Source organism: Scyliorhinus canicula, chromosome 3 (genome assembly GCF_902713615.1).
Source record: "Scyliorhinus canicula chromosome 3, sScyCan1.1, whole genome shotgun sequence".
Taxonomy (NCBI): domain Eukaryota; kingdom Metazoa; phylum Chordata; class Chondrichthyes; order Carcharhiniformes; family Scyliorhinidae; genus Scyliorhinus; species Scyliorhinus canicula.
In genome coordinates this window covers 77,203,145-77,228,686 of record NC_052148.1, presented here as the reverse complement: position 1 = coordinate 77,228,686, position 25,542 = coordinate 77,203,145, and the positions used below count along the sequence as shown (strand labels likewise).

Here is a 25,542-nt window from a genome sequence, read left to right as displayed (position 1 = left end):
TTTAAAGTAACAGAAAATATTTAATAAACTTTTATTAATTTGCCTTTAAGCGATCCATATATGATATTCAGAAACATAGATGCACATTAAACAGTAGGCTACCATTGCAAAAAAGTACAAATAATGAAAAAAAAGCAGAAAATGATGAGGGATGCATCAGTCCTCATTATGGTCTGGAGCTGTACCTAAAATTATAACTTTAATCTCTCTCTCAGGACTGGTCAAAATGCTATGATTTCCATTCTTTCAGAGACACGTTTCCAATATTTGAAGTTCCGTTCTTTTTTCTTGATATATATCATGGGCGCGATTCTCCGACCCCCACGCTGGGTGGGAGAATCGCGGGAGTGCCGGGCGATTCACGCCATGCCGCCCTGGCACCCGCATGCGATTCTCCCACCCCCCACCCCCACCCCCACAAAACGGAGTGTCGTGTTTTACGACAGGCCACTCGGAGAATCGCCGCTCGCCGTTTCTAATGGTCGAGCGGCGATTCTCTGGCCCGGATGGGCCGAGCGGCCTCCCTAATCCGACCGGTTCACACCGGCGCCAACCACACCAGGTCGCTGCCGGCGTGAGCAGCGTGTGACCGCTGCGTGTGGGGCTTGTGGGGGGGGGAAGGATCGATCACCAGGGGGGTGCTCAGGAGGGGTCTGGCCCACGATCGGTACCCACCAATCGTCGGGCCGGCGTCTCTGAAAGACGCACTCTTTTCCCTCCGCCGCCCCGCAGGATCACTCCTCCATGTCTTGCGGGGTGGTGGAAGGGAGGACGGCAACCGCGCATGTGCGGGTTGGCGCCGGCCAACCTGTGTATGCGCAGGTGACGTAATTTAAGCGCCGCCGGCCGCGTAATTGACGCGGCTTCGCTCCTAATCCCCTGGGGGTGGGAGAATAGGGGCGAGGAGCGGCCTCCGCGCTGGAGTGAAACACTCCGGTTTTCACTCCGGCGTCGGCTCTTTGTCTCCCTTTGGGAGAATGGCGCCCCATGGGCGTGATTCTCCACCCCCCACGACGGGTCAGAGAATAGTGGGAGGGCTTTCCCGACATTTTTCCCGACCTTCCGCTATTCTCCCCCCCCCACGGCCGCCCCACGACACGAATCGCTGCTCGCCGTTTTTTACGGCGAGCAGCGATTCTCCCCTAGCCGATGGGCCGATTTCCCAGGCCTTTACGGCCGTTTTCACGAACTCCAACACACCTGCTCTCACAGTTTGTGAAAACGGCCGCAAAGTGCCGTTCTGGAGAACCATGCCACCAATTGGCACGGCCACACCACGGCCGCGCCAAGGGTGGCATGGGCCAGCGATCGGTGGGCACCGATCGCGGGTAGCGGGTCCGAACCCCGCGCACTCTTTGTTCCTCCGCCGCCCCGCTGGATCAGTCCGCGGGGCGGCTGAGGGGCATAACGGCCCGCGCATGCATGGGTTTGATGTATATGCGTGATGACGCTATCCGCACATGCGCGGATTGGAGCCGTCCAATCTGCGCATGCGTGGCTGACGTCATCGTTTGCGCATGCGCAGTTGGCATCTTTCTCCTCAGCCGCCCGGCAAGACGTGGCAGCTTGAACTTGCCGGGCGTCGGAGAGGAATGAGTGCGTCTGTTTTGGACGCTGTCCCCTCCCGAGCATAGTCGTGGTGCTCCCATGCCAATCGGGCCTCTAGATGCATGGCGCCCGTTTCACGACGGCAGCGAGCAGGTGTGTTTGCTGCCATGGTGAAACGGGCATGAAGGGCCGGCCGCTCGGCCCACCGGCCTCGGAGAATCGTGGTGTGGGTCGTGCGTGGGGGGGGGGTGGGGGGTGGGGGGGGGGGAGAATAGCGGGAGGGCGTGAAAAATGTCGGGAGGCCCTCCCGTTATTCTCCCACCCGGCGTGGGGGGCGGAGAATCGCGCCCAGGGAGAATGTGCAAACTCCACACGGACAGAGACCCAGAGCTGGGAACGAACCTGGGACCTTGACGCTGTGAGACAGCAGGGCTAAGATGACCAAAATTTTAAGCTCCCATACCAGGGGGGTGGTCTGAGGCCTGGGGGGGCGGGATGTGAAATTGAACAGACGGGATTCACACCTGTCCTGATCCGCAGTAATTTTACGCTGGGGTAGGCAAGGCCTCGGAAGGGAAGCTGGCTTTTAAAGCAGACCAAGGCAGGCCAACAGCACGGTTCAATTCCCGTACCAGCCTCCCCGAACAGGCGGCGGAATGTCGCGACTAGGGGCTTTTCATAGTAACTTCATTTGAAGCCTACTTGTGACAATAAGCGATTTTCATTTCATTTTCATTTCCCCCCTCAGGCTCAACTGCCATGTTGGCGGGTGGCTGACAGCTCTGGGGGAGTCGGGGGGGGGGGGGGGGGGGGGGGGGGGGAGAGAGCTCAGAAATGAAGAAAGGCTGATCTCGAGCGGGAAGTAGCTGGGTGGGATGTGCCTCTATCAGTAGCCCTTTCTGACTGAGGCACTCTCCCCTCAAGGCCCGGTGATCTCTCAATCTGGTTACCGAAACCCCAGTTCGCCCTCAGGACCAACCCCCCCAGACATTCCCTATCATCTCACTCTGGAACACCTGACACTTACTTGGGCAGCTGTTTCCCAAGGCCTCGGCTCTGGCAATTCCATGCAGTGCCTCTTCCGGCCATTGCAACATTATTGCTAGGGAAACTGAGAGCTGCTGCCTAATCTGATTGGCCAGCAGCTGTCTAAAATGGGTCTTCCTCCCGACTAGGAACAGAAGTCCCTCCTTATGCCAATCAATGCTAGCTAGGGAGCAAAATGGCAGCTGTGCTCTCGGAGTCAGCGGGAATGTGTTCTCCAGGACTCTTCGGATGGTGGGGGCCAAATCCCACCATTTCAAAAGATTCAGACCCACAAATCCAGCAGTAATTTATAGAAAGACTAAATCAGCTTCCGGAATAAAACAGTGCTTAATTGCACTTGTATGAAATAGTTGAAAGCAATGCTACACTCATAATCAATGGTGAGTTTTCCAGTTTCATGCATAACGTAACAACTTAAATTATCTTAATTTGGCAAATGTCTGAGAATGACCAGGAAATATTTTATATAAATGCATGATTTTTCTGTTGTTTGCTCAGTCAGGTATCAGATTATAATACAGATAAACAATAGTTCATGAAGTGAATCATGAAGTGTGAATGGGCTTGAAAAAGTGAAGCCAATCTTCCAGAAATATGTATCATTTCAAACAAGTTGTACAGCATTTGCTGCAAGGTGTTTATTATTGTTTATAAGCTGTTACTGTTGTATTTCATTTTCTTTCTTCCCGACTACTCTATGTGAAATGTTATTTGACAACTGCCTTTAACAACCCTCCCTCTTCGTTGCACACATGCATTTTAGAGAAGTGCTGTGTCAAATGGCCAGACAGTTCTGCCTTTTCCATATTTGGATGACTGGACTTTCCTCAGTTTATTTGTAACAGGTATTGAGGCATGAAGCTAAATAATCTCTGTCTTCTACTCAAAATGCTTACCATAGTAGGAGGACGTGGAACAGATTTAAAACCTTCCATTTTGAAGTCACGTCCCGTTACGGACAGCGGTTCCATCGGCTGGAAAGCTAGGGCAGCTTCATGTGCATCAAATAATTCCTTGCTAAAACATGAAGAATAAAAGGTACAAGAAAAGGATGTTAGCAAACGGTTCGCTTCATGTTGTGTAAACCATTAAGGGTGTGTCTACCACCGCCATTGGATGGAAAAGCACAAAGAATTGAAGCAAGGCAGCAAGGGGCCTCCAAAAGCCTCACGTGCCACATATGGTTTACACATGGTGACAGATGAAGCAAAACGGCTGGATTGAGGTCTGTCTAACAGTCAAGTTCCATAATAAGCTGAGGAAATGTCATTCAATTAAGCCAGCTAAAGTGTAGCACATCAGGTATTTGTGTCAGAGGAAGCAATACATCAGAAGGAATTTAACAAAAGCAGATGTGCATGATGGCTAATGTTTCCAAGCTAGCTTTTTGAAAACAACTTTACTCACCAAAGAAATGGTGTCACTGTAACAAAAAAAAATAAACTACCACTGTTATTTCAACCAACACAAAGGAGCCTTACAAGTTTCACTTTTAAGGCTAATTTCAGAAATTGGTATTGCGTATCCAATCATATTCTGGGTGCTTGGTTCGATTTCAATATCAAGGCCAATAAGTGAATAAACTATTACAATAAAATGTAAACAATATCTTGAAAGAAACCCAATCAGGATAAAACAAATTGCTGGAATTCCAAAGTAAGATAATGTTTTACATTTTTAATCATTTTCAATAATGACCCAGAAAATTATTTCCAGAAATGGAATGCTGATACTTCAACAAAAAAAGGAAGCAAGAACAAAACAGTCTTATTAAACTTTCATCCATAAAATCAGCAATGTGCCAGCCAGCCAATCAGTCGACCTGGACTGAACTATAGACCCACACTTGATTGTATTATTCAGAGTCTCATATGTTCTTATTTTCTCAAATGCTCTGAGTGCCATGTTAAGCAGAAAGAGCAGGTAGCAAAAAGTGTCGTGGCCTATTTCCACTGATATAATTTCAGTTTCTATATTAAAGTTTTCAAAATAAATGAATCAGGTTGATTAAATAATGTACTTGTCTGTATTGGTATACTGTGATTGGTATACCGCGGCACGGTGGCACAGTGGTTAGCACTGCTGTCTCACAGGGCCAGGGATGCGAGTTTGAATCTGAACTCGTCTGAGTGGAGTTTGCACATTCTCCCCGTGTCAGCGTGGGTTTCCTCCAGGTGCTCCAGTTTCCTCCCACAGTCCAAAGATGCGAAGGTTAGTTGGATTGGCCACGATAAATTACCCCTCAGGGTGGAGTTTCAGGAATTGAATGCGAGTTTAGACTTAGGTAGAGTTCTCTTTGAAAGGGTCAGTACAGACTCGGTGGGCCGAATGGCCTCCTTCTTCACTGTCGGGATTCTATGGATTCTATGTACTCGAACATTTTAAAGGAAAAAAAACATTGAATATGTGAAGTGAATATTACATCAATCACAATTGTATTGAAGCACATCAGAGTGCCTCACGATCTATGCAGACAACTTGATTATCATTGCACTTTCTGTACTGATGTATTTGAAATGTCTGTAATCTTCCTTCCATTGTACTGAAGCATTGCAGAGGGCAGTATGATCAGTATGATTGGGCGGATTCTCTGATTTGGAGACTATGTCCCCACGCCGGCATGGGAACGGTGATGTTTTACGCCAGGAAAACTGGCACAAAAATGGCCACCGATTCCCCGTTTTGCTGGGGGCCAGCAGGGAGGCAGCGTAGAGTACCCGTCTCTAGCTGCCGATATGGCCTGGATAATTGCCGGGTCTGTGGCGAGCATGTGCTCAATGGCAGTCTGCAGCGGCCGCAGCGTGCTTCCTGGCGAATGCCGTCCGCAGACCCGACCAGCAAAATTCTTTCCCCCCCTGTGGCCGGCTCGCGCGCCTCGGACCACCCCGTCACAGTGCTCCCAGCCCCGAATATGTCCACCCCTGCCCACTGATTGGCCCTCCCCCAATTGTGGTGGCGCTGGACTGAGTCTGCAGCCGCCACGCTGAGTTCTCGTTGGGTGATGGGTGTCATACGCTGTCGCAAACTCGGCTGGTCGTGGATGGAGCATCGTGGGGTGGCCTCAGCCAACGTACGGACGCCGCTTTTCAGGGGGCGGAGCATCGCGAAAGCGGCGCCACCCCCCGATTTCGGCATCACCAGGGAATCTCCGCCCCGTCACCGAACGAGATTTCGGCATCGGGGATCGGAAAATCCAACCCCTTGAATTTTCTTGCACTTTCATTATTCCCGCTGTGTTAAACACGTCATTTCACGACAAGGCAGTAAAAGCATCAATCAGCCAGACCCTTTAGAGCCTCAATAACAGAAACCAGACCCTTGAAACCACTTAAACTTGTGTCAATAACATTATGAGATTGAACACAGAGATCAGAGTCAGAGCGATGAGTCAAACAATCTTTTCTTTGGGGCATAGCTGTTTCAACATGAGTAATGGATATCTAGGCTCTCAGCCAAATATACACAATGAGGCTTGGCTCAATGGGCATAGACATGCCATAGCTTGGCACGATGGGCATGAGGAGCCTTGGGAAGTGGGCAGGGTTCCTCATCTTGGCATAGGGTACTTGAAGATCTTTGGAACTCACCTTTTAAAAAGGTCCCCACATGAAAAAAGGTCACCTAAGGAAAGGGCAGTGCTCCGAAAGCTAGCAATTTGAAACAAACCTGTTGGACTTTAACCTGGTGTTGTAAGACTTGTTACTGTCTTTAAATCTTGGCCTGACTCCATGAAAATTACAGCGGAGTAGGTCATGCCTATCTCTGCAATGGAGCCAGCCAGATCAGGAGTTCTAGGTATGGATTTTTATCAGGAACCAACCCGTACCCTTTACCCTTTCGCCATGCTCCCAAAAATCAGACAGGGAATGGGATCAGGAATCCCAGAATTGAGACCACCACCATTTTTAAAGACCTCCTACATTATCTTGACTCAGTGAAAATTTAGCCCAACGAGTTCAGTAACCGAATGATTATCAGAGCAGCATACTGCACATGTATGTGTGTTCCTGGGAAGGGGGGATTGAATAGATCAGACTGGGTAGAGTCAAACAGCCTGGTGCATTTCATGTCTAGGATAACCTCGAAGCCCATTTGGTCAGACCAATTATCCCATACACATTGTGCTGACATGTTCATGATGTGATTTAAGTGTTCTACAATGCAAGAATTAATCGACTTGTTGCAAATATTGGGATCCTTGTCAGCCTACAAGATGATAGGATCTGAAGGTGACCAAGCCAAGAGAATTCAAATACGTCTGGGAAAGTGTGAGGTCCATGGAGGCAGTTCTGGGATGGGTCAGCTCAAAATGCATGTACCATTTATGGTAACCACCCCTCCAATAGACTTCCATGAAAAACAAGTTGTCTTACATTTAACTTTTTTGTAATTACCATAATCAGGGGCTGCCAAATAAGCGGCTGGTTTAGCACACTGGGCTAGATCACTGGCTTTGAAAGCAGACCGAGCAAGCCAGCAGCACGGTTCAATTCCCGTACCAGCATTCCCGAACAGGCGCCGGAATATGGCGACTAGTGGCTTTTCACAGTAACTTCATTGAAGCCTACTCGTGACAATAAGTGATTTTCATTTTTCATTTTCATAATCAAAATTGCATGGTCTGAAACTGGCCATTTAGAAAGCAAGTGAACCTGTTTTTTTAGCATGTAGAGAATGACCAATTTTGATCATTTTTAACCTTTTTAGCCATGAAGTCCCTGGAAGACAAGCTTGTAAAGGTCAAAACATTAACAATTCAGGACAGAAAATCATCAAAGTGAAATTTGGTTTGAAGGTGGACTGTAGCTCGAAAGAAAAGGTATTTTTGCTCGACATTTCGAAACATAGTAAATTTTAATATGTTAAATAAATTGAGTTCTCCAGTCCTACTCCTGCACAAACTTACCTTATTTTGTGATACATGTACTTTTCAATAAGTTGCTTCTTTATTCCTGTACAAAAACAAATGGAGATTGCACATCTAACACAACCATATATAACAGCCAAGTTAATTTTCGCACCGCTTATGCAATGTATCTTGTAATTAACTATAGATGCTGGAATATGTACTGCAGTTTAATTTATTATTTAGAAATATAAACAAGATTGACAAAGTTGCTCCAAGCAAATTATTCCCTGTCGTCAAGATTTTAAATATTTAGATCAAGGTCCAGACTTTCACCATAGTGGAAGGTCTCTTCATCATGGTGAAAATGACAGACAAATCCAGAAATTCAACCTCCTCCCTCCAAGATTCTAGTGGAGGTGAAACTGCAATCGGACCAGGGTTCGTGCATGTATGGTTCATGGAGACAGTTGACCATTTAAACCACCTCTATTGAAGTGGAATTTTAATAGGCCAAGGGTTTGAGAGCCGGAGTCTGCTGATTAGGTCGGATAAAAGCTGATCTCACCTTGGTGGACTGCAACGGTTCAAGAAGGCAGACCACTATCACCTTCTCAAGGGCAATAAAAAGAAGGGTAATAAATGCTGGCCAAACCATTGATGTCTATATTGCATGAAGAATATTTTAAAACTATGGGCGCAATTTTTAAAAAAGAGTCCGTTCTGGGCGGGATTTGCGAAGCGCCGGGAATGGCACTGATATCTACCGGCACTTTGTTGCTATTTCGGCCCCCGGCGGGGATTGCACACTGCCCTCCCCCCCCCCCCCCCCCCCCGCCCCACACCACCCCCCCCAACCCCCCTCGCAAACCCCCCCCCCCCCTTAGCATTATTTCCTGCATTGAGGAGCTCTGGCGAGCGGTGCTCCTCAGTGCAGGAAGAGATCGGATGCCATTTTCTTATGGCACCCCGATCCGTCCCCCCCCCCCCCCCCCAAACAAGACCCTGTAATCCCCCCCCTCTCCCCTCCGAATGCCCCAACTCAACTATAAGTGGGTCATCACTCCACCTCAGATGGGCAGGGCACCCCCGGGTCCGATCCTTGGCATTGACAAAATGCCAGCCTTGAGACTGCTAGCCTGGCACCCTGGTTGCACCCCTGCCACGCTGGCAGTGACAAAGTGCCCAAGTGACACTACAAGGGTGCCAGATTGGCAGAGCCAAGGTGCCTGAGTGCCACCAGCAATGCCAGGGTGCCACCCTTCCCAAAGGCCAACCACCCAAGGGCCTTTGGTCACCTGGAGACCCCGCCAAATGCCATTCCGCCTGGTCCTTGTTTCTTGGGACCAGTGTTAAACAATGCCCGCCCGGGGTCTCCTCGGCAAGCCGATAGATGCCGGGTGGCCGTCCGATCCGACGTAGACATAGTTAAGTGGGCTTTTAAGCTCACTTAACTATGCGGATCTGGGTCCCGCCCATTGTGGGCAGGATCTGGATTGCGACATCTCGCAAGATCTAGTTAGATCTTGTCAGGTGTAAAGACCTTCGGGAATCTTGGGTGAGGCCTCTCACGGGATCTACCGTCCGTGTTCCGTCCTGATTCCAGCGGAACATGGCCAGAAAATCGCACCTTATATATTTCTGTAGCTGGTTCAGCTAAGTGCCTGCTCAATACTAACTCATTGAATCATAAAGCACAGAAGGGAAACTTTGGCCCATTGAGTCTGCGTTCTGAGGAGGTTGATGGTGGGGAATTCAGCAATGGTAATACCAATGAATGTCAAGAAGAGATGATTAGATTCTCTCTTGCTGGACATGGTCATAACCTGTCACTTATAGCGTGACATTTGCCTCTTACCAGCTCAAGCCTGAATATTGCCTAGATCTGCTGAAAACGGGCATGGAGTGTTTTATTAACTGATGAGTTATAAATGGGACTGAACATTGTGCAATCATCAATGTTGGAGAACTGATTCATCAGTTGAAAGAGGGCAACTGATGGTACTTTCAGGAGGGTACCTTGCTCATGTTTGATATGTTCCACAAGACTTCATGGGATCCACGGTTAAAATTCTATTGACTTCCAGAACCACTCACTTCCTCCCACTATGCCACTACTTTTAGTGTGTCCGTCCTATTCATGGGACAAGACATACCCAGGGATGGTGATGGTGTATCTGGAACATTGCTTGTAAGGTATAATTCAATGAGTATACCAGAAGAAGTCAATAAACGGGGAAATTTTACAAATGCATAATTATGATGAGGTGATTCATCTGCACTCTCTTTTTCACTTGAAGTTGTCTAATTAATTTAATGGCATGCATTTATAAAATATATTTTTAACTTTACAAAAGAACATTTAAATCAGCTTATTATACATGGATGAGTACAAAGCTTGGAGCATTCAAAATTTTGCTTCCAAACAGTAGTCAGATATTTCAAGTGAAAACATCTTAGACCAAAATAATGGACCTCCTTATTGCACAGGCACCAGGATTCATTTGACAAGCCAGTATTCCCTTTTGGTGAGTTATTCTGATATCTTGAAAGGGTGCGAGGGTTACACAAAAGATCAGCATCGGAGGAGAGGCTTAGCTTGGTGGGATTGCTGTCGTTCTGGAGAAGGTTACTGCGATGGGCTAAGCAGGGGAATATACATTCCTCCCATCACTGAAGCTGTTGTTAGTTTTCTGGGAAAGAGCACACAGCTAATTTAGATATTTAAATCAAGACACTTTGTATGCCCTGGAATGGCACTAATATGTTCCAGCAGAGATCACCAGCAACAATTGATGAGAGAAAGGCTGTGGATGACGGCTACATTCAGGGTTTTTCAAACCTATGGTCATGACAGGGGAGTGTCGAGAGGGTCGTGGAGCGATTGGTCCTAGCAGAGCAATTGCTGGAGAAGCACTCAACAGCTGCAACCTCCTTTTAGGTTGAAAATGCATCTACCAGCAGCTGAGTGTGGTAGTCGGCATTAGGGGTATTACTGTACCTAGGTTGGAGGTACCTGATGCTGTAAGATCATTGGTGTTGGAGGTACCTGATACTGTAAGATCATTGGTGAAGCCTGCCTGCTGGTTCCGCCCAGAAAGGCGGAGTATAAGAGTCTGTGTTTCCCTAGCTGCTGCATTCTGTACCTGCACTGCTGGGGGAAACATCTGGTTCAATAAACCTTCAATTGACCTACAATCTCGCTTTGGGAGTTATTGATCCTGCATCAATTTATGAACAAGATATGAAGATTGGAGCTCCGCATCAAGCCGGAGTACTTAGCCCCCACGCGGCAAACTCAGCGGCGACCTTTAAACACTGGCTGGCGTGTTTCAACGGATACATCAGGACGGCCACAACTACACCCACGGAGGACCAGAAACTGCAGTTCTCCACCCAAGGGTGAGCCCAGAAATCTACACGCTCATCGAGGAGATGGACGGTTTCGAGGCCGCAATGATCCTGTTGAAAGGACACTACATACGCCCAGTAAATCAGGTTTACGCCCGACATCTTCTAGCTACCAGATGACTAATTCCGGGGGAATCGCTAGATGAATTCTACCGCGCACTGCTGGTACTAGGTAGGAACTGTGACTGTCCGCAAGTTTCAGCCAACGACCACACCAAACTCTTAATCCGGGACACCTTAGTTGAAGGTATGCTGTCCTCGCAGATCCACCAGCGGCTGTTGGAAAAGGAGACGCTGGGTCTCAAGGAGGCATGGGCACTCGCAAGCTCCTTCGACATAGCCTCCCGCAACGCCCGAGCGTATGTCCCCGACCGCGCGGTATCCCCATGGGCAGCGTGGTCCCTACCCGCAGCCAATTCCGACGTATCCCCCAACCCCCCACAAGCTTGTGCCGCGCGGCTGCCAGGCAACCCCAGGGGGCCCCCGATGTTATTTTTGCGGGTAAGCCAAGCACCCCCCGGCAACGCTGCAACAATCCGCAACTTGCAAGGGTTGTAGGAAGAAGGGGCATTTTGTGCCGGTATGCCAGACCCGGGCGGTCGCCGCTGTCTCCGCAGGCGAACCAGGGCCGCCGCCATTCCTCTCCTCGCAGGTCACGTGCGGCCCGTGGGTGCCGCCATCTTCGATCACACGAGCCACGTGCGGACCCCGGGCGCCGCCATCTTGTCCCCAAGAGGCCACGTGCAATTCATGGGCGCCGCCATCTTGCCCACTCCCAGCCATGTGCGACCCGTGGGCGCCGCCATCTTGGCTGGAGTCTCAAGACCCCGATTCGGATGACCGCACACCGCCCGAGGAGATCCATCAGCTTCTGCCACGACTCGCCTCGGTGACACTGGACTGGTCTCGGCCCCAAACTCTTTCGACCGCTACGACGACTGTACTTATCAATGGACACAAGACATCCTGCCTGATCGACTCCGGGAGCACAGAGAGCTTTATGCACCCCAATACGGTAAGGCGCTGCTCACTCACTATACACCCAGTTAACCAGAAAATCTCCCTGGCCTCCGGGTCTCACTCTGTAGAGGTCAAGGGGTACTGCATAGCTAACCTCACAGTCCAGGGAAGAGAGTTTAAGAATTTCCGACTCTACGTCCTCCCTCACCTCTGCGCTGCCATACTCCTGGGATTGGACTTCCAATGTAACCTCCAGAGCTTAACCTTTAAATTCGGCGGCCCTGTACCCCCTCTCACTGTCTGCAGCCTCGTGACCCTCAAGGTCGACCCACCTTCCCTGTCTGCAAACCTCACCCTCAATTGCAAACCCGTCGCCATCAGGAGCAGACAGTACAGTGCCCAGGACCGAACCTTCATCAGGTCGGAAGTCCAGCGGTTACTGAAGGAAGGTATTATCGAGGCTAGCAACAGCCCCTGGAGAGCTCAAGTACTGGTTGTAAAGACCGGGGAGAAGCACAGGATGGTCATCGATTACAGTCAGACCATCAACAGGTATACGCAGCTCGACGCGTACCCTCTCCCCCGCATATCTGATTTGATCAATCAAATTGCACAATACAAGGTCTTTTCCATGGTGGACCTCAAATCCGCCTACCATCAGCTCCCCATTCGCCCGGACGACCGTAAGTACACCGCATTCAAAGCAGATGGGCGGCTCTACCACTTACTAAGGGTTCCCTTCGGTGTCACAAACAGGGTCTCGGTCTTCCAACAGGAGATGGACCGAATGGTTGACCGGTACGGTTTGCGGGCCACGTTCCGATACCTCAACAACGTCACCATCTGCGGCCACGACAAGCAGGACCACGGCACCAACCTCCGCAAATTCCTCCATACCGCCAATCTCCTTAACCTGACCTATAACAAGGAGAAATGCGTTTTCAGCACCGATCATCTAGCCATCCTTGGCTACATAGTGCACGATGGAGTCATAGGCCCCGACCCCAAACGTATGCACCCCCTCATGGCTTTCCCCTCCCCCACTGCTCGAAGGCCCTGAAACGTTGCCTGGGGTTTTTCTCATACTACACCCAGTGGGTCCCCAATTAGGCGGACAAGGCCCGCCTACCATTCCAATCCACGGTTTTCCCCATGTCGGCAGAGGTTCGCCAGGCCTTCAGTCGCATAAAGGCAGACATCGCAAAGGCCACGATGCACACAATCAATGAGTCCCTTCCCTTCCAGGTCGAGAGTGACGCATCCAACGTATCTCTGGCGGCCACCCTCAACCAGGCGGGCAGGCCCATGGCCTTCTTCTCACGCACCCTCCATGCCTCTGAAATCCGTCATTCCTCCGTTGAAAAGGAGGCCCAAGCCATAGTAGAAGCTGTGCGGCATTGAGGGCATTACCTGGCCGGCAGGAGATTCACGCTCCTCACTGACCAACGGTCGGTAGCTTTCATGTTCGATAGTGCACAGCGGGGCAAGATAAAGAACGATAAGATCTTATGGTGGAGGATTGAGCTCTCCACCTATAACTACGAGATCTTGTATTGTCCCAGGAAGCTCAACGAGCCTCCTGATGCCCTATCCCCCGGCACATGTGCCAACGCACAAGTGGACCGACTCCGGACCCTTCACGATGACCTCTGCTACCCGGGGGTCACTCGTTTCTTACATTTTATCAAAACCCGCAACCTGCCCTACTCCATCGAGGAGGTCAGGCCCGTCACCAGGAACATCTGCGTGGAATGCAAGCCGCACTTCTACCGGCCAGAGAAAGCGTACCTGGTGAAGGCTTCCCACCCTTTTGAACGCCTCAGCATGGACTTCAAAGGTCCCCTCCCCTCCACCGACCACAATATGTACTTGTTGAACGTGATTGACGAGTTCTCCCGGTTCCCGTTCGCCATCCCCTGTCCCGACATGACCGCTGCCACCGTCATTAAAGCCCTCCACAGTATCTTTACCCTGTTCAGTTTCCTGCCTACGTCAACAGCGATAGGGGTTCCTCCTTCATGAGCGACGAGCTGCGTCAATTCCTGCTCAGCAAGGGCATTGCCTCAAGCAGGACGACCAGTTACAACCCCCGGGGAAACGGGCAGGTGGAGAGGGAGAATGGAACGGTCTGGAAGGAGGTCCTCCCCGATGCACTCCACTCTATTCAATCACTACTGTGTACCATGACCAACGAAACACCTCATGAACGTCTCCTTGTCTTCTCTAGGAAGTCCTTCTCTGGGACCTCGCTCCCAATTTGGCTGGCAGCTCCTGGACCCATTCTCCTCTGCAAACACGTGCGGGCGCATAAGTCGGACCCGCTGGTCGAGAGGGTACACCTCCTTCATGCTAACCCTCAGTACGCATATGTGGCGTACCCCGATGGCCGGCAGGATACGGTCCCTCTCCGGGACCTGGCGACCACTGGAGACCCACCCACACACCCCTCATCAACCCCACCCACCCTCCCACTGGCACACCCCACGGCTGCCCCCTTCCCAGGGGGATCTGTCCTTCCACTGGTCCCACCCAGGGTTAATGAAGCTGAAGACGCCACGTTCCTGGAGACACGGATGCCCGAGCCGGCGCCAAGACCGCCGAGACTGCGACGATCACAAAGGACGGCCAGGGCCCCCGATCGACTACTAGCTTCATTATGAAATGTATCTGTAAATAAATATCTGTAAATAATGTGTGACATGTAAAAAGGCAAAACACTGTACCACCGACGGGTACCGCCATAATTTCCACCACTGTACAACACAAGACCACCACCCCTGCCGGACTTTTTTTTTAACAGGGGGCGAATGTGGTAGTCGGTATTAGGGGTATTATTGTACCTAGGGTGGAGGTACCTGATTCTGTAAGATCATTGGTGTTGGAGGTACCTGATACTGTAAGATCATTTGTGTTGGAGGTACCTGATACTGTAAGATCATTGGTGAAGCCTGCCTGCTGGTTCCGGAAAGGCGGAGTATAAGAGTCTGTGTTTCCCTAGCTGCTGCATTCTGTACCTGCGCTGCTGAGGGAAACATCTAGTTCAATAAAGCCTTCAATTGTCCTACAATCTCGCTTCGGGAGTTATTGATCGTGCATCACCGAGCATTTTGCCTTGCTTTATCCGATTGGCACCCAGATTATCCAATGGGTGATTAGCTTTCCTAACGTCATATCGGTGCCTCACTGTTCCACTGACCAATAGGAGGAGGTGGGAGCAGTGCTTCCGGTGGTGGGACTGTTGGTGCTCAGGGCCTGTGAAGAACACGGAAAGCGGCCAAGTGAAGTTTGTGTGAGGGGTGAGAATGGCGGGTCACAATGCTGGCAGTCAGCACCAGTTCACTGGCTCCCACAAGTACTTCACGGCGACCGGCGATTCTCTGGCACGGATGGGCCGAGCAGCCTGCCAAACCCGACTGGTTCACAGCAGCGCCAACCACACCTGGTCGCTGCCAGAGTGAACAGCGCGCGACCGGAAAGTGTGGGGCCTTTGGGGAGCAGAGGGAGGATCGAGCACCACGGGCGTGCTCATGAGATGTCTGGCCCGCGATCGGTGCCCACCGATCGTCGGGCCGGCGTCTCTAAAAGACTCACTCTTTTCCCTCCGCCGCCCCACAAGATCAAGCCGCCATGTCGTGCGGGGCAGCGGAGGGGAAGACGGCAACCGCGCATGCGTGGGTTGGCGCCGGCCAACCTTTTTTTTTTATAAATGTTTTTATTCAGTTTTCATATTTTATATTGAACAAATTACAAATTGTTAGGAGAGAAAAAAAAAACAAACACGCAAAAATTAACATACATATTTACAGGTAAGCATCTTCGTAGTAGTAACTGCGCCCCCCCCCCCCCCCCTCAACATGTTTATTTAGTTTGGTTTTGGGCCTTAGCTAGCCATCGAACCCCCGTAACGAACCTGTAGCCCCCCCCCCTCCCGCTACCTTCCCCCGACTATTCTTCCTCTTGTACATTGGCCACAAATAGGTCCCGGAACAGTTGCATGAATGGCTCCCACGTTCTGTGGAAGCCGTCGTCCGACCCTCGGATGGCAAATTTGATTTTCTCCATTTGGAGAGATTCCGAGAGGTCGGACAGCCAGTCCGCAGCTCTGGGCGGTGCTGCTGACCGCCAGCCAAACAGGATTCTACGGCGGGCGATCAGGGAGGCAAAGGCAAGGGCGTCCGCCCTCCTCCCCAGGAATAGATCTGGCTGTTCTGAAACCCCGAAGACCGCCACTATCGGGCATGGCTCCACCCTCACTCCCACCACTTTGGACATAACCTCGAAGAAGGCTGTCCAGTACTCCACGAGTCTGGGGCAAGACCAGAACATGTGGGCGTGGTTGGCCGGGCCTCTTTGGCACCGTTCACATCTGTCTTCCACCTCCGGGAAGAACCTACTCATACGGGTTCTTGTTAAGTGTGCTCTGTGTACCACTTTTAGCTGCGTCAGGCTGAGCCTTGCGCACGTGGAGGTGGAGTTGACCCTATGCAGTGCTTCGCTCCAGAGTCCCCACCCTATCTCCATCCCCAGGTCGTCCTCCCATTTCCTCCTTGTTGCGTCCAGTACGGTGTCGTCCCTATCTACCAGTCGGTCATACATGTCACTACAATTCCCTTTCTCTAGGATACTTGCGTCCAGTAGGTCTTCCAGTAGTGTCTGTCGTGGCGGTTGTGGGTACGTCCTTGTCTCCTTTCGTAGGAAGTTTTTGAGCTGCAGGTACCGTAGCTCGTTCCCCCCAGCTAGCTGAAATTTCTCTGTCAGTTCGTCCAGTGTTGCGATCCTGTCGTCCGTGTATAGGTCCCTGACTGTCAGTGTCCCCCCGTCCTGCCTCCACCTTTTGAAGGTGGCGTCGGTCAGTGCTGGTTTGAACCTATGGTTGTTGCAGATGGGAGCCCTGTTCGACATTTTGGTCAGGCCAAGTTGCTGCCGCAGTTGGTTCCAGGATTGGAGGGTGGCTGTCACCACTGGGCTGCTGGAGTGTTTTTTGGGTGGGGATGGGAGTGCTGCCGTGGCGAGGGCCCGGAGGGAGGTTCCCATGCAGGAGGCCTCCTCCGCACGCACCCCCCTCAGCTTCTGGCTCCTGGATCCATCCCCTTACTCGCTCGGCTGTTGCTGCCCAGTGGTAGAATTGTAGATTCGGGAGGGCTAACCCTCCCCTGGTTTTTGTTTTTTGTAAGACCTTCTTTGGGATCCTAGCATTTTTACCCCCCCATACGAACGCCATGATGAGTTTGTCCAGCGCTTTGAAAAAGGCCTTGGGGATGTAGATCGGAATGGATCTAAACAGGAAGAGGAACCTGGGCAGTACGTTCATTTTGATCGTCTGAACTCTCCCCGCGAGGGAGAGCGGGAGTGTGTTCCATCTTTGCAGGTCCTTTTTAACTTCCTCCGTCAGGCTGGTGAGGTTCCATTTGTGGATCCCTTTCCAGTCATGGGCTATTTGGATCCCCAGGTAGCGGAATTTATGTTGGGCTTGTTTGAACAGCAGCCCCTTTAGTGCTGCCCCCCCCCCCCTTGCGGGTGTAATGGGAAGATCTCACTTTTGCTCATGTTGAGTTTGTAGCCCGAGAAGGCTCCAAACTCTTTCAGGAGCGCGATGGTTCCGTCCATGCTGCTTTGTGGGTCCGAGATATAGAGGAGCAGATCATCCGCATAGAGTGGGACTCTGTGCTCTCTACCTCCCCTTCGGATCCCCCTCCAATTTTTTGCTGCCCTGAGCGCGATTGCTAGCGGTTCAATTGCTAGTGCGAACAGCAGCGGGGACAGTGGGCATCCTTGTCTGGTGCCCCTGTGCAGCTGGAAGTATTGGGAGTTGGTATTGTTGGTCGGTACACTCGCCATGGGAGCGTTGTACAGGAGCTTTACCCAAGCGGTGAACCCTGTTCCAAGCCCGAACCGCTCCAGTATCTCTATGAGGTATTTCCACTCGACTCTGTCGAAGGCCTTTTCTGCGTCCAGGGAGACGATCACCTCTTGTGTTCTCTCCCCGGAGGGGGTCATTATCACGTTCAGCAGGCGCCTGATGTTCGCGGTCAGCTGTCTACCTTTGACAAAGCCCGTCTGGTCCTCTGTGACCACCTCAGGTACACAGTCTTCTAGCCTTTTGGCTAGGATTTTGGCCAGTATTTTGGCGTCTGCATTCAGCAGAGATATGGGTCTGTATGACCCACATTCCGTTGGGTCTTTGTCTTTCTTAGGTATCAGCGAGATTGAGGCCTGTGCTAACGTGGGTGGCAACGTGCCCCTAGCTAGCGAGTCTGTGAACATCTCCCGCAGGTGCGGGGCCAGCGCTGTCGCAAATTTTTTGTAGAAGTCCGCCGGGAATCCGTCCGGTCCCGGCGCCTTCCCCGCCTGCATGGAGCTAATGCTCTCCATGATCTCTCCCAGTGCTAGTGGTGCTTCCAGATCCCGTTTTCTGCCCTCTCCCACAACTGGTATGTTCAGTCCGTCAAGAAACCGGTTCATCCCAGCCTTCCCCGTTGGGGGCTCTGAGGTGTACAGCTCTTGGTAGAAGGCCTTGAAGGTTTTGTTAATCCTCTCTGGTTCTGTTTCCAACGTGCCTCTGGTATCTCTGATTTGCGCAATTTCTCTGCTGGCTGCCTGCTTTCTCAGCTGGTGGGCCAACAGGCGGCTGGCTTTGTCTCCGTGTTCGTATAGGGCCCCGCGTGCCTGGCGGAGTTGGTGTACTGCTTTCCTGGTGGAGAGCAGGTCAAAGTTCCTTTGTAATTTTTTTCTCTCCGCCAGGAGTTCTACAGTCGGGGCCTCGGAGTATTTATGGTCTACCTCCAGTATGGAGTCGACCAGCTTCTGCCTAGCCACCCTTTCCTCCCTATCTCTTTGCGCTTTGTAGGCTATGATTTCCCCTCTTAGTACGGCCTTAAGCGCTTCCCAGAACGTGGAGGGTGAGACCTCCCCGTTTTGGTTGATCTCAGTGTACTCCGCTATGGCCTGCACTATCCTTTCGCTGAAGGCCTTGTCAGCTAGTAAGGCACCGTCCAACCTCCATTTGGGGCGCTGGGCCCTTCCCGTCTCTAGCCGCACATCCATGTAGTGTGGAGCGTGGTCTGATATCACAATTGCGGAGTATTCCACCTTGTCTATCTCTGGAAGCACCGTTTTCCCCACCACAAAGAAGTCAATTCTGGTGTACACGTTGTGTACTGGGGAGAAGAAAGAGAATTCTTTCTCCCCCGGGTGGGCGAATCTCCAGGGGTCTACTGCTCCCATCTGCTCCATATAGTGGCTGAGTTCCCTTGCCATGTTTGAGGTTTTCCCCGTTCTGGGGTTTGATCTGTCCGTCGTTGGGTCCTGTACACAGTTGAAGTCCCCCCCCATGATTAGTCGGTGCGTCGCTATGTCCGGGATTTCTGCCATGGTCTTTTGGATGAAGCTCGTGTCGTCCCAGTTGGGCGCGTACACGTTAACTAGAACTACCGGCGCCCCATCCAGGGCCCCGCTGACCATGACATACCGTCCCCCTGGGTCCGTAACCGTCTTTGTCGCCCTAAACATTGTCCTCTTGCCAATCAGGATCGCCACCCCCCCTGGCCCTTGCCCCATAACAGGAATGATAGGTTTGTCCCACCCAGCCCTTTCTTACCCGCAGTTGGTCCTGCTCCCTCAAGTGCGTCTCTTGGAGGAAGACTATGTCGGCCCTCATGTTTCTAAGGTGGGTGAGGACTCTAGATCTCTTCACTGGGCCGTTAAGTCCCCTTACGTTCCAGGTGACTATTCTGGTGGGGGGCTTCTGCCCCCTTGCTCCTGTGGGGTTAACCATATTTGTCCGGTGGACGCGCCCCTGCCCTCTGGGGTTTCCCTTTGTTAGGGGGCCGTCCAGGATGTCCACTATCACTGCTCTCCCCATGCGGTCGGGTCCCTGCGCTCCGGGGTTCCCCCTTGTCCCAGGGACACCCGCCATGGCCGTCCACTGTGTGTCCGCCACGCGGGTAGTCCCCTGCACTCCGGGGGGCCCCTTCACCCACAGACCGTACTGGGTGGGTGCTTGCAGCAGTTCCCTGTTTCGAGCCCTTGTCTGTGGCACTTTGTGGCCCTATTCCCTTACTGGCCTCTTTTGTCCCTTCGTCCCTGCATTTCCCCTCCCTGGTCTCTCGCCCCCCGAGTGCCCCCCCCCCCCCCCCCCCGCTCTATCCCTTTCGGGGATACCCCTGTATACCCCTCCATTGCCCCTCTCTCCCCCATTCCTGTCCCCATTTGCTCTCCCACCTTTGATGGGTGATCCCCCCCCCTCCCCTGCCTGGCGCCTTCCCCCCTGTTGGGGGTGCGCTGCGGCCCTGCTCTGTTGCGCGCCCCCTTCGCTAGCTTCCTGCTAGCACGGTGGCTCCCCTCTCGGAGGTTGCTGTCTCGCTTCCCCTCTCCCCTCTCCAGTACTCCCGTTCCCTCGTGCCGGGGCCTGGCCTCCCACCTGGAGCGGGCCCTTGGGCATTGGGTTGTTTTCCGTTCTGGGTGTTCCTGCCAGGGGGGAGGGGGCTGGCTTTGCCTCGCCCCTCCCCACCCCCCCGTCGGCATGACGTATCTTCTTGCCATGGGCCCCTCGTCCCTACTTCCCATGGCGTTTTTTCCAGCCCGTGCTCCTCGACGAATCTATTCGCCTCGGCAGGGGCTGTAAAGAAATATTCCTTGTGTTGGTATGTGACCCAGAGTTTTGCTGGGTACAGCATACCAAAACGTACTTTGTTCTTATAGAGAGCTGCTTTCGCTCTGTTGAACTCCGCCCGTCTCTTAGCTATGTCCGCTCCAAAATCCTCGTAGATTCGGATGGCGTGCCCGTCCCAATTGCAGGCTCTATTCTCCTTGGCCCAGCGCAGGATTGTCTCCCTATCCCGGTACCGGTGCAGTCTGGCTATAACTGCTCTCGGTTTTTCCCCTTCCTTGGGCTTCGGGCGCAGTGACCGATGAGCTCTGTCCATTTCCGGTGGGGTGGGAAAAGTTTCCCGCCCCACTAAGGAGCCCAGCATCGCAGCCACGAATGTTGTGGGATTTCTACCCTCTATCCCCTCTGGCAGGCCCACTATCTTAATATTTTGCCTTCTCGAGCTGATCTCCTGGTCGTCTACCCTGCCCTTCAGGCTCCCCTGTGTTACACTCAGTTTCACCATTCCCCTCTCCAGGGATATGACCCGGTCGCTCGCGTCAGTCGCTGCCTTCTCCAGCTCTTTAATGGTTGCCCCCTGGGCTTCCAGTATCTTCCCTTGGGCATCCACTTTCTTCTCCAATCTGGTCAGAACCTGCTGCACCCCTGACATGGCCCTGGTCACTGCTGCCTGTGCTGCGGCCTCTGCGTCTGCTTTTAACTCTGCCTTGATTGCCTGCAGCTGCTCCCTCACCACCTCGGCAAAGGCTTCCTTCCAATTCACGCCCCCCTCTAACCCCAGGGGAGAGGTTGCCCGCCCGTCCAGCTCTTCTGGATGCGGCGAAACATCCTTCCCGCCGCTTCGCGTGTTGACCTCGTTCGCCCGAGCTGGCTTGCCCTTTGCCCCGTCTACTTCCGGTGCCCCCTTTCTCTTGGCTCCCTTCTGGCACTTTTTTCTCCCCCTTCCCCTTCATCTTTTCTTCTCTCCTTGTTCTTCTTTTCCCCCTTTTCCGCACCCTATTTTTATTTTATTTATTATTATATATCTATATATGTATATATATATATATATATATATATTTTTTTTTTTTTTTAATTTATTTCCCCTACCCCTTTTCTCTTTACCAGTTTTCTTTTGGGAAGAACAGAAATACAAGTCTCTTTTTTGTCTTCTCTCCCCACTCAACCAGGAGAGAGAGAGAGAGAGTCCCTTTGTCTCTTTGTCCTTGCCACGTGGTGGTCACTGCAGTTGGGGGGGGGGGAGGGGCGAGTGAGCCGGTGGTCGCTGCTGGGGGGGGGGGGGGGTGTCCCCGCTGCTGGCTGGGGGGGGGGTTGTCCCCGCTGCTGGCTGGGGGGGGGTGTGTCCCCGCTGCTGGCTGGGGGGGGGGGGGGGGGTCCCCGCTGCTGGCTGGGGGGGGGGGGTGTCCCCGCTGCTGGCTGGGGGGGGGGTGTCCCCGCTGCTGGCTGGGGGGGGGGGTGTCCCCCGCTGCTGGCTGGGGGGGGGGGTGTCCCCGCTGCTGGCTGGGGGGGGGGGTGTCCCCGCTGCTGGTTGGGAGGGGGGGGGGCCCGCTGCTGGTTGGGAGGGGGGGGGGGGGTCCCCGCTGCTGGTTGGGAGGGGGGGGGGAGAGAGAAGAGGGGCCGCCGCCGCCGCACCGCTCCTGGCCCGCGTGGGGGGGGGGGTAAGAGAAGAGGGGCCGCCGCCGCCGCACCGCTCCTGGCCCGCGTGGGGGGGGGGGGGGGAGAGAAGGGGGGCCGCCGCCGCCGCACCGCCCCTGGCCCGCGTGGGGGGGGGGGGAGGGAGAGGGGTTGGACCTGCTGCTGTTGGGCCCCCCTGTCGCTGCCTCTCCTCTGCCGTCGCTGTCGCCGCTCCGCTGCCGCTCCTCCGCTCCGGCTCCTCCGCTGCTGCTCCAGCTCCTCCGCTCCGGCTCCTCCGCTGCCGCTCCGGCTCCTCCGCTCCCGCTCCGGCTCCTCCGCTCCGGCTCCTCCGCTCCGGCTCCTCCGCTCCGGCTCCTCCGCTCCGGCTCCTCCGCTGCCGCTCCGGCTCCTCTGCCGGCGCTCCGGCTCCTCTGCCGGCGCTCCTCCTCCGCCGTCCGGCCTGTCGGGGGGGGGGGGGGGGGGGGGGGTTGTTCTCCTTATCTGGCGCTTGCGGGAGCCCCTCTCCCTGCGACCTCCTCGCTCGCCGCCCGGAAGTCGAAAACCGGTGCCGGCCAACCTGTGCATGCGCGGCTGACGTCACTTAGGTGCCGCCGGCCGCGTCATTCTCGGCGGCCGCTTTGACGCAAGCGTCAGAGCCCGCCGCCCCAGACTCACGCGCCGCCGTTCCTAGCCCTCCGGTGGGGGGGGGGGGGGGGGGAGAATAGGGGGCGAGGAGCGGCCTCCGACGCCAGAGTGAAACACTCCGGGTTTCACTCCGGCGTCGGCTGTTTGTCTCCATGTAAAGAGAATACATCCACATGCTTGCCCCTCAGATCCGGCAGTGCCAGGCCCGGTGCCCAGTAGGGCAGAATGCCACCTCCTGACGTCAGCGCCCTATCCCAGTACCGCCTCCTCCAAGCATCAGCGTGCTGTGCCAGGACCACATTTCTTATTAAAAACTGCAGAGTCTTTGCACCAGTGATGGGAAAGAGCAGGTCATGCGCCCAGCATGTACACTGAAGTCACGCAATCCGTGCTTTGGCCGCAAAATTCTGAAGGAGAGATTTCTCCATTTTGAAGCTGCCGCAAGCAAGGAACAGGAGCGTGTGAGGAACTGAAGTTGGATCAGCCTGTAATAAGGAAGAGAGGGCCAGAGACACAAACAGACCAGGATTTCGCAACTGAAGCTGCTGCAGAGAACTTCTCAGGCAGCACAAAACGACCCATTAAGAAGAAGCTGGAATCGGGAACAAAGCAGTATAAAGATGATTTCTTCAAGTATGGTTTAGTAATTGTGTAAATGCAAATCACAATTCCCATGTGCGTTAAGTGCAAGGAAGTACTGGCAAATGAAAGATTAAACCCTGAAAACTTCAAAAGCATTTGAAGACTAATCATGGCGATTTTGATTTTCTTTCAAAGGATTCAGCGAGAAATTAAATCTTCCGCTGAAGCTCTCAGCAGAAATGTAACACTGAATGACAAAACAATAGAGATTGTGAGGACCAAGCAGGCTCACCTGTTGCATTAATGCAAGCAAAAAAGTAAGTTGCGAACGTTGGTCAGTGTGGGTCACGAAGGTCGGCCGGCGCGGATCGCGAAGGATGGAACAGTTTGCAGATGACACTAAGCTAGGTGGAGTTGCAGATCATGAAGGGGAGTCTCAGATAATACAGCAGAATATGGATAGATTGGAGAGTTGGGCAAAGAAATGTCAGATGGCGTTCAATCCGTACAACTGCTTGGTGATGCATTTTGGAAGATCAAATTCAGGTGTGAATTAGATAGTAAATGTGCAATGACTTAGGCCAGGCCTTTGAGATTGGCCAATTAGAATACGAGTTCCCTGATTAGTGGCCCAATCAGGGGACCCTTTTCTCTGTATATAACAGGGAGTGTCAGATCCCCTGCACTCCCAGTGTAGACAGCAAGCTGAATTTACCTGGTTGTTCGGCTGTTGGTTTTGTAAATAAAAGGAATTCTGGTGAAGGGACTTCTGCCTCCGTGAATTTATTACAGTGGCGACGAGGCAAACGGAACGAAACAAAGGAATCTGCTCATTAGCAGCCACCACATATTGAGGGGAAGCCACTGACAGGCAAAGTGCCTTTATTTGGGAAGTTGGTTTCTTTTGACCCTGCAGTGGAAGATGGGCAGCACGGTAGCACAGTGGTTAGCACAGTTTCTTCATAGCTCCAGGGTCCCAGGTTCGATTCCTGGCTTGGGTCACTGTCTGTGCGGACGGTCTGCACGTTCTCCCCGTGTCTGCGTGGGTTTCCTCCAGGTGCTCCGGTTTCCTCCCACAGTCCAAAGGTGTGCAGGTTAGGTGGATTGGCCATGCTAAATTGCCCTTAGGGTCCAAAAAAGGTTAGATGGGGTTTCTGGGCTGCAGGGATAGGGTGGAGGCGTGGGCTTAAGTGGGGTGCTCTTTCCAAGGGCCAGTGCAGACTCGATGGGTCCAATGGCCTCCTTCTGCACTGTAAATTCTATGAAGACTGGGCCCAATATGTAGAGTGATGAAGTACTTCTTTAGAGCAAATGATATAAATCCGGATGAAAACCAACTGGTCATTCTGCTGACCATGTGTTGGCTGGAAGCCTTTGCCATTATGCGCCGTCTCACTTTTCCGGACGCACCGGACACAAAAACTTTCCAGGAATTGACGGACTTAGTGAAAGAGTACTATGACCCTAAGCCACCTCTGATCCTGTGAAGGTACCGGTTTTACTCAGCATTCCGAGACACTGAGGAGTCAGTCTGTAACTTTATAACAACATTAAGGCGATTAGCCGAGGCTTGTGAATTTGGCCTGATACCAAATGAGATGCGCCGACACCGGTTGGTGTGCGGAATAAATAATTTAGCAATACAAAAACATCTGCTAGCAGAGGCCAAGCTAGATTGCAAACAAGCATTGCAGCTGGCTTTGCCCTTAGAAAAAGCAGTGAGCTGAGCACATGCGTTACAGGGTACTCCGATGGAGGTAGATGTCCATACAAGTGAAACTGAGTTAAGGGACTACTGCTGGGGATAGGCAACTGCATAGCCACCCTCAGGAACGACTCGAATACTAAGTTAACCAGGCCCACTCGCAGAAGCCTTCCCAAGCGAGGGAAAATTAGGATCAGACAGATGGCCTGCAGCCTTTCGCCCGGCAAATATTGTAGTTGTTGCCAGAGATCGGAGCCAGAAAGGAAAAATAAAAACCCAAAACCATCATCTTGGAGAAGGTCACGTAGGCCGGGGTACAGGAGAATGCACACCCTAGAAACCCCACCTATCTCCGACGAGGAACAACTAAATTGTGTAATGATGGTTAAATCAAAACCCATTAAATTATCCATAAGGTTGAATGGACATCAATGGAAGTCAACACGGGAGCGGCTGTATCAGTGATAGGGAAATAATAATAATAATAATTACTTAATGTCACAAGTAGGCTTCAATTAAGTTACTGTGAAAAGCCCCTAGTCGCTACATTCCGGCGCCTGTTCGGAGAGGCCGGTA

The 25,542-nt window shown here is 52.6% G+C and overlaps 1 protein-coding gene across 1 annotated transcript in view; it reads right to left on the bottom strand.

Annotated features, from left to right (window-relative positions):
- The window catches only part of spag8 (sperm associated antigen 8), a 73,023-nt gene that overhangs the window by 18,113 nt on the left and 29,368 nt on the right, over window positions 1-25,542 (bottom strand). The window contains exons 3-4 of the mRNA XM_038790767.1: window positions 7,502-7,547; window positions 3,492-3,612 (exon numbers count right to left, since the gene is read on the bottom strand). Coding sequence (XP_038646695.1) covers window positions 3,492-3,612; window positions 7,502-7,547 — 167 coding nt within the window. The remainder of the gene's footprint in view (window positions 1-3,491; window positions 3,613-7,501; window positions 7,548-25,542) is intronic.